We start from the raw sequence: 13786 nt of genomic DNA, 5'->3' as shown, positions 1-13786 counted from the left end.
CTGTTTGGTAGCACTACTTGTATTGTTCTCTGCTTGATATATCGCTTTGCTTGTATTTCCTCATTTGTAAGTCGCTTTGCATAAAAGCGTCTGTTAATTGAATAAATGTAATGTAAAATTTACATTAAAACACATTCAATTTCAAGACTAAAGTCAAATCCCTACAGGCTATGGTCATGTCATTAAGTCATGTGAAAAATAGAACTGTCAGAACTCAGCAGTAATATGTTTATTTCACATTCACATCATCTTAAACATACTTTTGAAATGTTATGCCCCGCCCACTACCACTCAATCTAAAATTTCAGTTTCTGCATAACCTGCATGCATGACATTTTACACGCACATTTCTATCCCTGTTTAGAAGACTATTACAGAGGAATTCTTCAAAATGTTAATTATGGTTAGATTTATGGCATTAAAAACAATGCAGTGGTGTTGTCTCGAGTAAATGACAAATAAAGGACCTTCCAACAAGCTGTTCTGTAAAAGGCTTTCACCGAAGAGTGTGTTCACAATGAAATTTTAAACATTAAACATACATTTCATTTGAATAACTGCCTGAAATCAAAAGTAAACACAACTCAGCAGTCCAATGACTTACAAAAGGTAGGCTGTGAACGAGTATTTCCTAGTTAGGTATGATGTAATATTAAATATATATAAACAAGAAGAAGAAAAACCACACCAGACATTAAACCACCTCACCTGAAAACAACAAAGCAAGAAAAAGTCCACGAAAAGCAGTAATCATGATAAACCCCGTTTCAGAGACCTGCATTCGGAGTACCAACAAACCGCCATGCAAACTCACTGCTTTCACTTTCGTTTCACAATAACTGCAAGTAACACCTGCTCCTACACAGCGTCACGCGCAGCACATTTCTCCCTCTGCCTTCACCAGGACCTGAGAAACTTCCAGCTCTTTCCTCTTTAGAACTTATTCAAAACTGACTGGAGCACTGTTTTATAAAATACACGGAAACAAAACGGCAGCGAATTAGCCAGGACTGTATGAAACTCCTTGAACGGACGGGGGCGCTACATACACAGAGCCACACGTATTTGTTCTTGTAAGTTTCTCTTCTCTGCACTCGTTGATGCGGAAGTATGTACAAAGTTATTTGCTTTTGAACGTTCATTCCGCTTTACACGGTAAATAACACGTGCGTCAATCTCACAGAGCAAATAGACAGTTCAAATCATAGTCTCTGCGCCTCATAGTATTCAGGTTCAGTATTGCAGTATTTTATTTATACACGTTGTCAGTTTATCGGCAAGGAATAAACACATGGACCATTTGGTCTGATTTTGTTTCCCACCATAGTTCCAAGCTAAGCAATGATGGACCGAGGTAATACAGTATTCTTTTATATTCATATCTCATGCATATTCTCATTCAGTTCTGATGATGGTGTCTATGGCTCGTCTATGATATATTTTCACTAAAATCTACAGGTTCTTGCAGCGTACTCATTATTTGAACTGTACTACATAATGAATTGTATTTTAGTCTGTTAATATTTTAACTGTAATTTGTTGCATAACAGATCCATGTGTGAATGTGACTGAGACCATTCATTCATTCATGCATTCATTCGTTCATGCATACATACATACATAGTTAGTAATTACGTAAACACTATATCCTGCTCAGGATTAGTGGATCTGTAGTCTATCCCTAGAATGGCAGTCCTTCGAAGGGCCTCACACACATTCACACACTGTATATACACGTTTATATAATATATAATGTAAACTGTGAAAGTAAGGAGTGTTTTTGTGTTTATTTAATATGACAAAGTGAAATAAAACCATTTATTTTCTAATTTGGCTGAATAATTGTAATAAATAATCATTATATTGGGTAAAGAAATATATTTTTAATTATTAACAGCACTAATATACAGTACCTTCAGGATTTTGCGATTTTGTGGTCACAGAACGTAACAGAAAATCAAGGAAACTCTGCAATATTCCGATGAGCTTGCAATTTTTCAAAATTACTGCAGATTTGGGTCAAGACGCATGTGACGTCATCACAACGCAGTCAGACAAAGCCCCCATAGATTTACATGTCGAACATGGGTACAGCTAAAAGGTCTCATTTATCAACATCACTGTGAAAGACTGTGCAAAACAATTTTTGCAATTGCAATTTTGCCAATTCAAGTAGTTTTCTGTAAAAAAAACAAAACAAAAAACAAACAAACACAAAGCACTCTGCAAATTTTGAAATTTTTGGTCGCAACAATAATAAAAAAAAAAACCCACCAGTGTATCCCAAACACCCATGAAACAATTATTCCGTATGATATTAAGACTACAAATATGTGACTAATGTGTCTGGCATTGCAGTTGTGAAGCATAAAATGACCTTGGTACAAAAATATGCAGGCTAAAACTGTGATGGTAGGAACTGTTTTAACAGCTACCTTACAGTGTTGTCTGTTTTGCCTTCAGAGTCCTGGCTGAACTGTGAGAAGACTGCTGTTTTGCAGGGTGGATTTCTGCTGGCAAATCAGTTATGCCAGCCAGAGTCTCTATCCACTTTGAGAAAAGAGGACTGGGAGCACATTGGACGCCCTATTGTTCAGGCTGTCACTGAAGTATGTGGACAGTTGTGTGCAACCAACCATGAGAAGCTTCACTGGAGAAAGAGGATTCTGTGTATTCTATGGAGCAAAATTTTGGAAATTGAGAAAGGGGAAGATATCGATATCAGATGGAGGGAAAACCCATTATTTGCCATTCAGAATACCCTCCCTGATATTAATCATACAGTACTGTTTGAACTGATCAAATCCATGGACTTCTTCAGCATCTATGTTGAGTTGCTGCAGTGCTTTGACTCAGTCCAACAGTGCACAGAGCTGGATAGATTAGTCAAACATGTTACAAGGGACAGCACAGAAGCTGATGCGAAATTCTTGCTGGAGGTGTGGTGGGAGCTGTTGAAAGGAAGAAAAGAAACAGAGGACAACCTAGACCAAATCTTTAGTTCCCAGTGTGTATGCTTTACAGAGACCCTCTCTGACTGCTCACCACAAGCTTCAAAACGATTTAAACCAGACCCAGATTTGGATGTGTCCACCACGTGCATAATGTCCATCCTATACCAAGGACTGAAGGACATAAAGGACACTATAACTTCATCTGAGATATGTTATTTGGCTCTCTCCAACTGCCTAGACATGCTGTACACCTTCTATCTGTTGAACCAGGCAACAGACCTTCCAGCTGAAGTCAAACTCCAAAACATTGCCTGCTCAGTGAGCCTGCGAAAGAGAAATAATCCTTTGGGAGGGGTTGATCTTATTCAGGCCATACACGAGTCTTACAGAGATCTTGCTGCTACACTCATTCCTGCTCAGAGCAAGCCACGTGGAATTACACTGATCCAAGCCATGGACACAGCACTTGAAGTAATACATGTATGGGAAAAAAGAGGGTTACTGAGGATGCCCACTAATGACCCGAGTGCTTTAGCAATCCGTCTCAAGGATAGTCTGGGCAGAGTTCTTAAGTCTTTGGAAGTCCAGTCTGGAAACCTTGGGGAAAATGGTCAGACAGTAAATAGTTTGAAAAGAACTTTGGAAGATTTGCTTGCATCCTCGTCATTTAATGTGCCTGAAAGTCCATCAAGTGAAATAGCAAGTATTGCCATAACGATCATTGATGGCAATCTGAAGGGTTTTGAGGATCTTCCTAAACTTTTTGCCTCCAAATTGTGCCAGACTTTCAGTGATGCAGAGTGGCTAAGCTGCCTTGAGAGAAACAAAGGTGCATTTCAGGAAAAAGACCTTGTCATGGCCTTAGTCTCTTCTCTTATATCCAAATGCCAAAGTGATGCTGATGTAAAACACTGCAAAAAGTTCAAGGATATTGTTGTGGAAATATTTTCCCAGCTGCCTTTACCAGACAAGAATGCAATTCTTTCAGAAATTCTTACCTTATCAAAGAAAGGTTTGCATGGCTGCCTTCCCAGCTCTGTAACAACAGGCTATGATGAGGAACTCAATCTGGCTTTTAATTGCATCATTCAGGGTGAAGCAAAAAGCAGCCTGAGCTCAGCCATCAATGCTGTGGCTCTCATGGCCTTCCAGAACCCTGAGGCTACCATGCATCGGTGCTGCCACATGGCTGTGGTGAACCTCGGCGCTCATACTCTCCTTGCTCAGATTCTCCAGCAGCTCTCTGGACTTATGAGCACATCAAAGAACCCGAGTGGGACAAGAAATAAAGAATACAATTTGTTATGCAGCTGTCTGCAAGATACTATGTGGAACAAACTCTCTTCATGTAAAGAGGAAGACCAGTTTCTTTGTTTCCTGTCAGCATTAATGGAGTCCAAGATTACTGGCCAAAGGGGAGAAGAACTAAGCTTCCTCTTACCAGAAGACATTGTACATGCGTTTGTCTTGCCTTATCTCTCCTTTTCATGCCCCCAACCCTGCAGACTTGAAGTGTGCCTACGACTTTTCCAATCAGCTTTGGCCCATATATCCACAGATGATGATATGCAATGGATAATGAACTGCTCTCCATTTGCTCTCCTATACTGTCTTGCTCAGCTTTTGAATAATTGCAGTAAGTGCTGGGACCAACAATTAGAGGGTGATATTGGTTTGTCTCTTGAATCCAAAGAACTGTTGATCTCCATTCTGACCACAGTGGGCAAGGCAGTTGGCAAGGAAGTGGCTCTAGCTCCTAGTACTTGGTCCAGAGCACTTTCTTGGTTTTATGCGAAAGTGGAAGAACTAGACTGGACTGTCCGCATTCACCTAAAAGTAGTCTGGGGAGAGCATTTCAAATATGAGGTGCCAAGTTCTCTCATGGCTGTATCTGACCTTTCTGAGCAGGAATGGTCAGGATTGGTGTTGCCTCACTATGGTCAAGGCACTGGCCTGTTGGCCTGGATTGAATGTTGTTGTCTCTCAGATAACATTCAGGAAATAATGCTGGACTCCCTATCTCTAAACTTGCTCAACCCAGAGGAAGTAACCATGTTCAGTAAAGGCCTGCTGGTGGCAGTATCTCAGGTTCTTCCCTGGTGCACAGTTGGCGAATGGCAGCGACTACTGAAAGTGTTGCATGAATTGCTCCAGTCAGATAAGCTTCATGTACCATACTCACTGGAATATGTGGACTTCCTCCCATTACTTGACCTTCGTTTTTTTGCTCATGAATTACAAGCGTCCGTGTTCCTGCTGCGTACGCTTCAGCTGCTCTGTGGCTCCAGCTGTGCAGGGTGGCTGCCTCCAAAAGGCTGGGCACATGTAGGCCGGCTCTGTGCTACAGCCATGAGGGGCATCATAGACTCTGTGAAGAACAAAGTGCCACTCCAATCCACCACCACCTCTCCTACAAGTGGAAATCTCAGTCAGGAGGTCCTGTTTGTGCTGACTCAGCTGTTCTGCCATGTGCTTCACATACAGGTGATGATGCCTGGACAGCCAGAGCCTTTGTTTCTGTGTGCACTGGACATTCTGTCCCACTATGAATCTCTACTGGCTGCATACCCCAAGAGCAGCACTGCTGTACAGGTAGCTAATACACGCCACTTCCTTACCACCATTTCAGACAATCTGCAGTGCACAGACATGAGAGCTGTCCTGCACCAGAAGATTGCTCAGCTATGAGGATAAAATGCCAAATGTATGTTATTGATTTATAAACAAATCTCTTTAGACTCTTCCATTTACCCTCACAATAAAATGCTATTAGCACAGGATTTACTTGTCTCTTGTTAATTGATTTGGGAGATAAGAAAAACAAAGAACCTTAAAACATTAGTTAAATCCTCTTCTCGTTTTTCAACTGTAAATGGGGTCATTAAATTTAACTACAAATTCAACTGTGAAATGGGACGATCAAGTCAGTCATTTATTTTAGTTTCTCTTTTGATTTGGCATTGTCTTAAGGTTGTCCCAAAGTTGTAAATAATGCTTAGAGGTCTTTACAGATACCAGGTCCCTAATATTTTACTGCAAAATAAAGTGAAATTAAACCTTGTAGACATTAATTTTATGTTGACCACAGAATGGTGTGTTGGATGTGACCAAATTTATTAGATATAGTATATGACAGCTTTACCCCTACACTCTGAACCCCTAGCAATCACACTATACTTTATAACAGTATTCAGTCTTTTTACAGAAAGACTGATCTTCTGGATAGGGGTCATAATTTTAACCTTGTCTCAGATGAAAGGGATCTATATGAAACTAACTGGTACATTTAAAAAAAAAACAAAAAAAAAACTGCACATTGTACTGCAAATTAACATATTGAGATGTGACTACACCCCATCCAGGATGCCCCGAGTCCCCTGGGATAGGCTCCAGGCTCCCCCATGACCATATGTAGCATAAGTGGTAAAGAAAGTGGATGGCTACACAAATGAATTCCAAAATGAGACTATCAAACTGATTTCCTTTCATAAACAAAAGGTACATATAAGGAGCCCTGTTTTTCCATGAAAACTAAACTGTATGTTCCACCCTTTGCAAATATTCACCTTGAACATATTAAGAATTACCTTCATCTATGGATACCGGAAACGAGGAACATGACTGTCCCAGATTACGTAAAAAAAAGTTTATTGAACATGGTCCCGAAAATCCTAACTGATCAAAGGCAATGATAAGAACATGGGTAGTGCTGAGTGGCCACTGGCTTGTTCTTGTGGACACTGTATTAAGTGCAAATACAGAGAAGGTTTAATTCTACATGTACATGTAATTCTTGTATATGTTGCTTGAAGCAGAACTGAACATGTGCCTTCAGTGCATGTAAATCACTAATTTTCACTCAAAGCTAAATTCATTTTTTTCTAACTTGTCAGTGCAAGTTAGAAAAAACAGTTATTAGATGTTTATTAGATTATTTATGTAAATATTATATGGGATGCAAAACAGTTGTTTTGCTTCCCATATAATATTTACATAAATAATCACAAGTCATTGAGTTCTGTCTATAAATACTATCCATAAATTACTCATACATTAGTCCAAAGGATAGCATTGATGGGTTTGACACCATTAACCAGCAGACTCAAAATGTGTGCTCTGATCAACTATAAAAATTCACTTGCTCGATGCCCTAGCCTGTCACGTGCAAAACATTTAAAAAAAAATAATAAAATAAACTAGCTAAAAATGTATTTAGCTAAAGCAATTCAAATTAAGCCTTGCTTTAAAATTAAAGTCATACTTGGCAAATACAACCTTTGTCATGGGATTGCACACATGGAGGTAATTTGCTGCCTCATGAGTGTAGGAATTTCATCTGGCAACTGCTCATTGTCATGTGGATATATTATTAGAAGTAAGAGACAGCTTAAGCATGCACCATGGTTTTTTTTTTTTTTTTTAATAAGCTGGTCAAATGTGCTGATCTTTTTATCCATGTACACACACAAAAAAAATTCAGGACATCCCCAAAATATGATAATCTCACAGCTTCGTTTCTTGGATAACACACTCCACACAGAATTTATGAAAGTCTGAATGATTAGAGCACAAATCTATTTGGCTATAAGGTACAGAGTTTATCTCAGGCCAGGCCGCAAAACGTCTCGCTCACTTCCCAGAGCTTCTTAGCCACTGCGTCATCCTGAGCCATGGCCCGAACTTTCTTTACTCCACAGTTGGAGAAATATCGGCCACTCAGGCCTTCAATGCCCTCCTGGAGTGCACAGTATAGAGTAGTCTGGGCTCCTGACTCCACATCTTTGAAGAACAGGGCTCCTATGAATTTCAACAACTTCTTGAACCCTGGCTGCATATTGCGAGTCAACTCGGAATTGATAGCACCTGCAAAACATAGGGAAAGACACATTTAAACCAGGTATTAAATGAAATTATGAAGAATAACTCCATAAATAAAATGGCAGGAGATTTGTAAATACTGTCACGGATCTCTTATCATTACCCCGTAGGGAAGACAGAATTGCTGACCTGGGTGGAGGCTGTAGCAGGTGACCTGAGTTCCTTGAAGCCTCTTTGCAAGCTCGTGTGTGAACAGCACATTGCACAGTTTACTGTTGCTATATATTCTAAAGACATCCATGTGATAGTTGCCTTTTCCAAATTCCTTGTGAGCACTAAGGAGGTTAAAGTCAAGGTTCCCAAAGTCATGACACATGGAGGATACAGTAACAACTCTGCTTGGCCCGCACTCTTTGAGTCTGTCCAGTAAGAGATTGGTCAGGAGGAAGTGACCGATATGATTGACTCCAAACATCAACCCAAGACCATCCTCTGTAGTGCCCTGCATATAAACCCCTAAAAGAAAACCATATTTGACATTAAGAAAATGGGCTGTGGAGGAAATAATCAAAGTATGTAATCAAACCCCAAGAACTATAGATATCAGGTCACTCCAACATATTCAAAATTCGTCTGATCTCAGCACATAATATAGCTGTACTCAAACAGTTATAGTAGTTACTCATTTCATAGAGAATCAAATACAATCTCATATAAGGCCTCACCACATCCTATCTCTCTGACCTCCATGCACCTTTTCGGTTTTTCCGGCCCATCAATATGGATCTACTGGGGATGTCCAAGACCAAACTGACCGGGGCAAACCTTTTACTATTATGGCACCTAAACTTTGTAATACCACCACCAGGACCTTCATGACTGTCTTCCTTCCCCCAAGATTCTTTTCAAATCTTTAAATTATCAAGTGACCGTGAGTGTTAGATCCTGCATACAGTAAACATGCTACTGAATGGTGGTGTACAGAACTCAACCAAACCTGCATTGTTGATAAGAATGTCCAGCCTTTTCTCTGTTTTGAGGAAAGTTTCAGCAAAAGAGCGAATAGACTTCTGACTGGCCAGATCCAGCTGCATGAACACCACGTTATTGCTTCCGCTCTCCTGAGAATAATAATTTTCATGAAATAACATTGTGCAGAGAACTGTGGTCAAACGAAAGAAACGGTTAAATGTGTAATGGTCAAAACACTGACACATTCTCTCTAATTGCAACATGATTGTTAAGGTCTTATCCGATACCAGTCAGTGCCAAAATCCGGACCTCGCAGTGACTGATTTCCTCTCGTCCGGTACCGGGAAGGAGCTTCACACTGACACTGAGTTCAGTGCATAAGCTTCTTAGTTTAATGCTCACAAAGCATAGTATATATACACACAGGAAATAGTGATAAAGAATGATAAATGTCAGTTGGAACAGGCCACAGATAGAATCAGAACATCTATTACATCTATTATTATTATTATTATTATTATTATTATTATTATTATTATTATGTATTTTAAAGGGTTACTAAAGATGTCTATTCTACCAGATAATAATAAGAAGAGCAGAGAGAGAATATAAGAGAGGCGGGGTGATTAAGTGCTTGCAAAACAACACATTCCAAAAACAGAAAACAATTCTATCTGCCCTGGTACAGAAACATTGTGACACAGACTAGAGACCTTCAAAACTGAGACACAGCGATCATGCCTGAAACTTATTAATGATTTTAATGAAAATTACATTAATAATGTTTTACTTCTTCATTTCTTATTAGCTTTGCACCACAGTGCATTTAGACATTGATAGAAGAGTAAATGTAAAATTCTCTCACCCTTTTGACGAGAGCCAGAGCCACTTCAGCACGTACTACACTGCGGCAGGCCAGAATAACACGAGCTCCCCTCCGGGCCAAATCTACAGCTGTTTCTCTTCCGATTCCTGTGTTACTGCCTGCAGACCCAACAATAAAGGTGACGATGGTATGAATACATGAAAGTAACATGTCATGTCAAGTGAGCAGGACAAGATATTGATCTCAGAAGGTAAAGTTACATGTTATTCTAGAATACAATGCAAATGATAAGACAGCATGAGTTAAAAAAAAAAAAGAATAAGGAAGAATAAGGATAAGAATATACAGAACAAAGAAAGCTGTGCAAATACACAGATAAATAATGATAAATTAAATCATGCAGATATACCTACACTGTGCACTTTATTAGGAACACTATACTAATATTGGGCCCCTGCCCCTGGCTCAATTCTTTGTGGCATAGATTCCACAAGATGTTGGAAACATACCTTTGATTTTCTGGCCCATGTTGACATGGTTGAATCATGCAACTCCTTTTCAGGAATTGGTGTCCCAAAGGTGTTCTACTGGATTCATGTGCGATGACTGGGAAGGCCACTGAAGAACACTGAACTCATAATCGTGTTCACTAAATCAGTTTGAGACGACATTTGCTTTGTGACATGGTGCATTATCATGCTGGAAGCAGCTATTAGAAGATGGGTAAACTGTATCCATGAAAGATGCACATTCTCAAATAATCTGTGGCATTCAAGCAATGATTGCTTGGTATTACCAGGCCCAAAGTGTGCCAAGAAGACATTCCCAACACCATTACACCACCTCCACCAGCCTGGACTGTTGACACAAGGCAGGTTGCATCCATAGATTCATGCTGTTGGTGCCAAATTCTGACTTTAACATCTGCGTGCCTCAGCAGAAATTGAGATTCTTCAGTTTTTCCAGTCTTCAACTGTCCAGTTTTGGTGAATCTGTGCACACTGCAGCCTCGGCTTTCTGTTCTTGGCTGGCAGAAGTGGAACCTGACGTGATCTTCTACTGTTCTAGCCCAGTCGCCTCAAGGTTGGACATACTGTGCATTCTGAGATGCTTTTCAGCTCACCACAACTGTTCAGAGTTACTGTAGCCTTTCTGTCAGCTTGAACCAGTCCGGCCAATGACGTCTCTCATCAACAAGGCATTTACCTGACACTACTAACCTGTATCTGATCTAACCTGTATCTTATGTAATCAACCAATCCCGTGGTATCAGTGCGATGCATAAAATCATAATTTTATGCATCGCACTGCTACCACGGGATTGGTTGAGTAGATAATTGCATGAATGAGTAGGTGTACAGGTGTTCCTAAAAAAAGTGCTCAGTGAGTGTACATACAGTATGTACCCATGTACAGTAGTAATTCAATTACTATCAGTTGCAAAAGCAACTACTCAAATCTGTAAGTACTGCAAGCTGTATACTTTAAATGAAAACTGTGTAAAGCTCACTTCCTTTTCCTACTCTTGATCTATTTGTACATGAACAAGTTCCTGAATCTGATGTTCCCAACTCGAGTTCCACATCGCCTTATATGGTTTCAGGTCTTTCCTGCCCCTGCACATCTTGTACAAATGATAACGTGCGTTGATCATTTCACCATCCAGCTCATTTCATCATGCAGTTTGATCAAAGTTGTTCTTTCTACGCGATTCATCTGGCTGTTTTCGTCAACTTACTGTCAGAGCTGTTGATCATTTCACATGCACGCGCGTGAGTCTCGCTGTCTACACACTTCTTCAAATACACCTGGATTACATTCTCTCTCCGTGGAATATACCCCGACCCCAACAGTTATGATACCCGAAAGCGCCCTACATACTTCTGAACACACTTCTTATTTCCGGTCCACCGCAACACAGGTATCAAAGGTCGTCAGAATAGCTTTAAATCTCGAGACCGAAAAAATAAAAATAAAATAATAATAATAATAAAAATAATTGACAACAAAGTGACACAAACACTTACCGGTAATGATGACCGTTTTGCCGTGCAGCTGTACCTTGCTCTTACATCTCTTTCCTGCAACAAATTTCCGAATTAAAATAAAAACTCCTGCGAGAACTCCGACGAACAGGATAAGGGCAGACATGGCTACTCTGATTTATACACTCTTCCGGTTCACACACGGAGGTCAGCTTTAAAACAACCACAAACTGGACCAACGGGTTGAGCTGCTACAGTCAGCTAAAACTATGTAGGAGAGAAGGCGGGGATTACAGAGCGAAGAAATGCAAATACGCGCACACATGATGCAGTATTAGATCATATGCAAACAATAATAAAACTAAAGCTGAATCCGGGATATTTTCTCAAATGTAGAAGGTCTGAAGTGGACGTCATGAACCAAATGAACAGCACGAGGCTGCTCATGTGAGCCGCGACTGGCAAGAGAGAACCAGAGCTCTAATCAAGCAGCTGTCTATATTGTGTTATGTCAATTTGGTTTTAAATGAAATTTTTGAATCCTGCATATTTGCATAAGTGTGCACATATTTAACCGAATACTTTGCTGAAAGCACCTTTTGAATTTATTAGACCACTCAGTCTTTTTTTTTTTTTTTTTTTTTTTTTTTTAATCAGTGTGGCACGTCTTGACTTATCAATGTTTCCCCACTCTTTCTTGCAAAAACATTCTAGATCTATCAAATTATAAAGGCATCTCCTGTGCACAGCCCGCTTCAGGTCACCTCACAGATTTTTAGTTAGATTCAGGTCTGGGCTCTAACTGGGTGATTCAAAAACACAACTTCTTTTGGTTAAGCTATTCCTTTGTTGATTTTGGATGTATGCTTTGGGTCAGTGTCGTGCTGAAAGGTGACATTCCTTTTCGTCTTGAGATGACTAGCAGACACGTAATTGGGTTTTCAATACAATCAACTGGGATTTGTAGCTATTGATTCCCTCCTCTCCGCCTTGAGAAAATCAGCAGCTATGGTTGAAGAAAAGCAGTCCTAAAAAGCATGATGCTGCCACCATCCTCTGTATGATGTTCTTTTTTTTTGCAACATAACTTTGTGAATTATGAAATTATTATACCTTTTGGAATTGGGCTCATCAGACCATAACACATTTTGTCATGTGATTTGGAGTGATTAAGTTGAACTTGGATGGTTTTTGTGAGAAAGGGCTTTCTCATCCTACCCCATATCCCAGACATGTGAAGAGTGTGACAGACTGTTGTCACATGCAGAGAGTAATCAATACTTGTCAGATACTGTATTCCTGAAGCCCCTCTAATATTGCTGTAGGTCTCTTGGCAGCCTCCCTGGTAAGTTTTTGTCTTGTCCTTTTATAAAATTTGGAGGGACGTCCTGTTCTTGGTTATGTCACTGTGGTGCTCCATTTTCTCATTTGTTGGTGATGGCCTTTATGGTGTTCCATAGTACATCTAATGTTTTGGAAATTCTTTTGTTCCTCTCTCCTGATCGATACCTTTCACCATGTTAGATACCATGCATGCTTTATAAGCACTCTGCGGACCATGGTTTCAGCAGTTGGATGAAACCAAGAAGATGTGAAGAAAATCCTACAGAAACAGCTGATCTTTATTTGAGGTAAATCAGAATAATTTCATTGATGACAGCTGTATGATTATTACTTTTTAACATGAGATTGAATGTGATTGGTTCATTCCCAAACACATCCCAAACACATGAACACATTCCCAATTATAAAAGCATGTAAGGTTTTTATATGTTGTAATTTCACATTGAGTGGAAAAAGTTCTGACATGATTTATCTTGGTTTCTTTTCTTTACCTTTTTACAATTTTTTTTTATTTTTTATTTATTTATTTTTTTACATTTTACGTCACAAAAACCTGACATTCTAGCGGGTGTGTAGACTTTTTATATACTTGGTATTAGGGGAGAGTGGGGTCAGTTGTGACATTTGCACTTTTATGAGTAAAATATTCTAAAGCTCCAGTTTTGACATACAATAGGTACATTTGTCTGTTAACTATTCATAATTAACAAATGTCATTGTCATGTTAATATCATTAAGATATACACTCACTGTCCATTTTATTAGGAACACCTGCAGTTTTATGCATTTATACATTTATGCAGTTTTCTAATCAGCCAATCATGTGGCAGCAGTGACAATGACAAAAATCATGTAGATACAGGTCAAGAGCTTCAGTTAATGATCAC

At 39.5% G+C, this 13786-nt stretch overlaps 2 protein-coding genes across 3 annotated transcripts; one reads left to right on the top strand and one right to left on the bottom strand.

Annotated features, from left to right (window-relative positions):
- The first annotated feature begins 1094 nt into the window (after positions 1–1094).
- Positions 1095–5734, top strand: gemin4 (gem (nuclear organelle) associated protein 4). 2 transcript variants are annotated; one of them, XM_017490680.3, is made up of 3 exons: positions 1095–1231; positions 1328–1354; positions 2464–5734. In XM_017490680.3, the coding sequence occupies exons 2-3, from the start codon at positions 1342–1344 to the stop codon at positions 5640–5642; spliced, it is 3192 nt and encodes a 1063-aa protein (XP_017346169.1). In that variant the 5' UTR covers positions 1095–1231; positions 1328–1341; the 3' UTR covers positions 5643–5734. The 2 variants fall into 2 exon arrangements, with proteins under 2 accessions (XP_017346169.1, XP_053543130.1); XM_053687155.1 differs by having other exon boundaries at positions 1095–1354.
- Positions 5735–6585: 851 nt separating this feature from the next.
- On the bottom strand, positions 6586–12010 carry dhrs13b.1 (dehydrogenase/reductase (SDR family) member 13b.1). Its single transcript, XM_017490684.3, has 5 exons — positions 11598–12010; positions 9610–9728; positions 8770–8893; positions 7962–8288; positions 6586–7817 (listed from the first exon to the last, which is right to left on the bottom strand). The coding sequence occupies exons 1-5, from the start codon at positions 11719–11721 to the stop codon at positions 7558–7560; spliced, it is 954 nt and encodes a 317-aa protein (XP_017346173.1). The 5' UTR covers positions 11722–12010; the 3' UTR covers positions 6586–7557.
- Positions 12011–13786: the final 1776 nt, after the last annotated feature.

Source organism: Ictalurus punctatus, chromosome 17 (genome assembly GCF_001660625.3).
Source record: "Ictalurus punctatus breed USDA103 chromosome 17, Coco_2.0, whole genome shotgun sequence".
In the NCBI taxonomy this organism is placed as follows: domain Eukaryota; kingdom Metazoa; phylum Chordata; class Actinopteri; order Siluriformes; family Ictaluridae; genus Ictalurus; species Ictalurus punctatus.
This window is presented reverse-complemented; position numbering and strand designations above follow the sequence as displayed.

Coding starts and splice junctions, on each gene's coding strand:
- dhrs13b.1 (XM_017490684.3), bottom strand. CDS start 11,721: ATGTCTGCCCTTATCCTGTTCGTCGGAGTTCTCGCAGGAGTTTTTATT. Junction 9,729..11,597: donor CAAAACGGTCATCATTACCG/GTAAGTGTTTGT, acceptor TTGGGTCTGCAG/GCAGTAACACAGGAATCGGA. Junction 8,289..8,769: donor CATTCTTATCAACAATGCAG/GTTTGGTTGAGT, acceptor GTTTTCTTTTAG/GGGTTTATATGCAGGGCACT.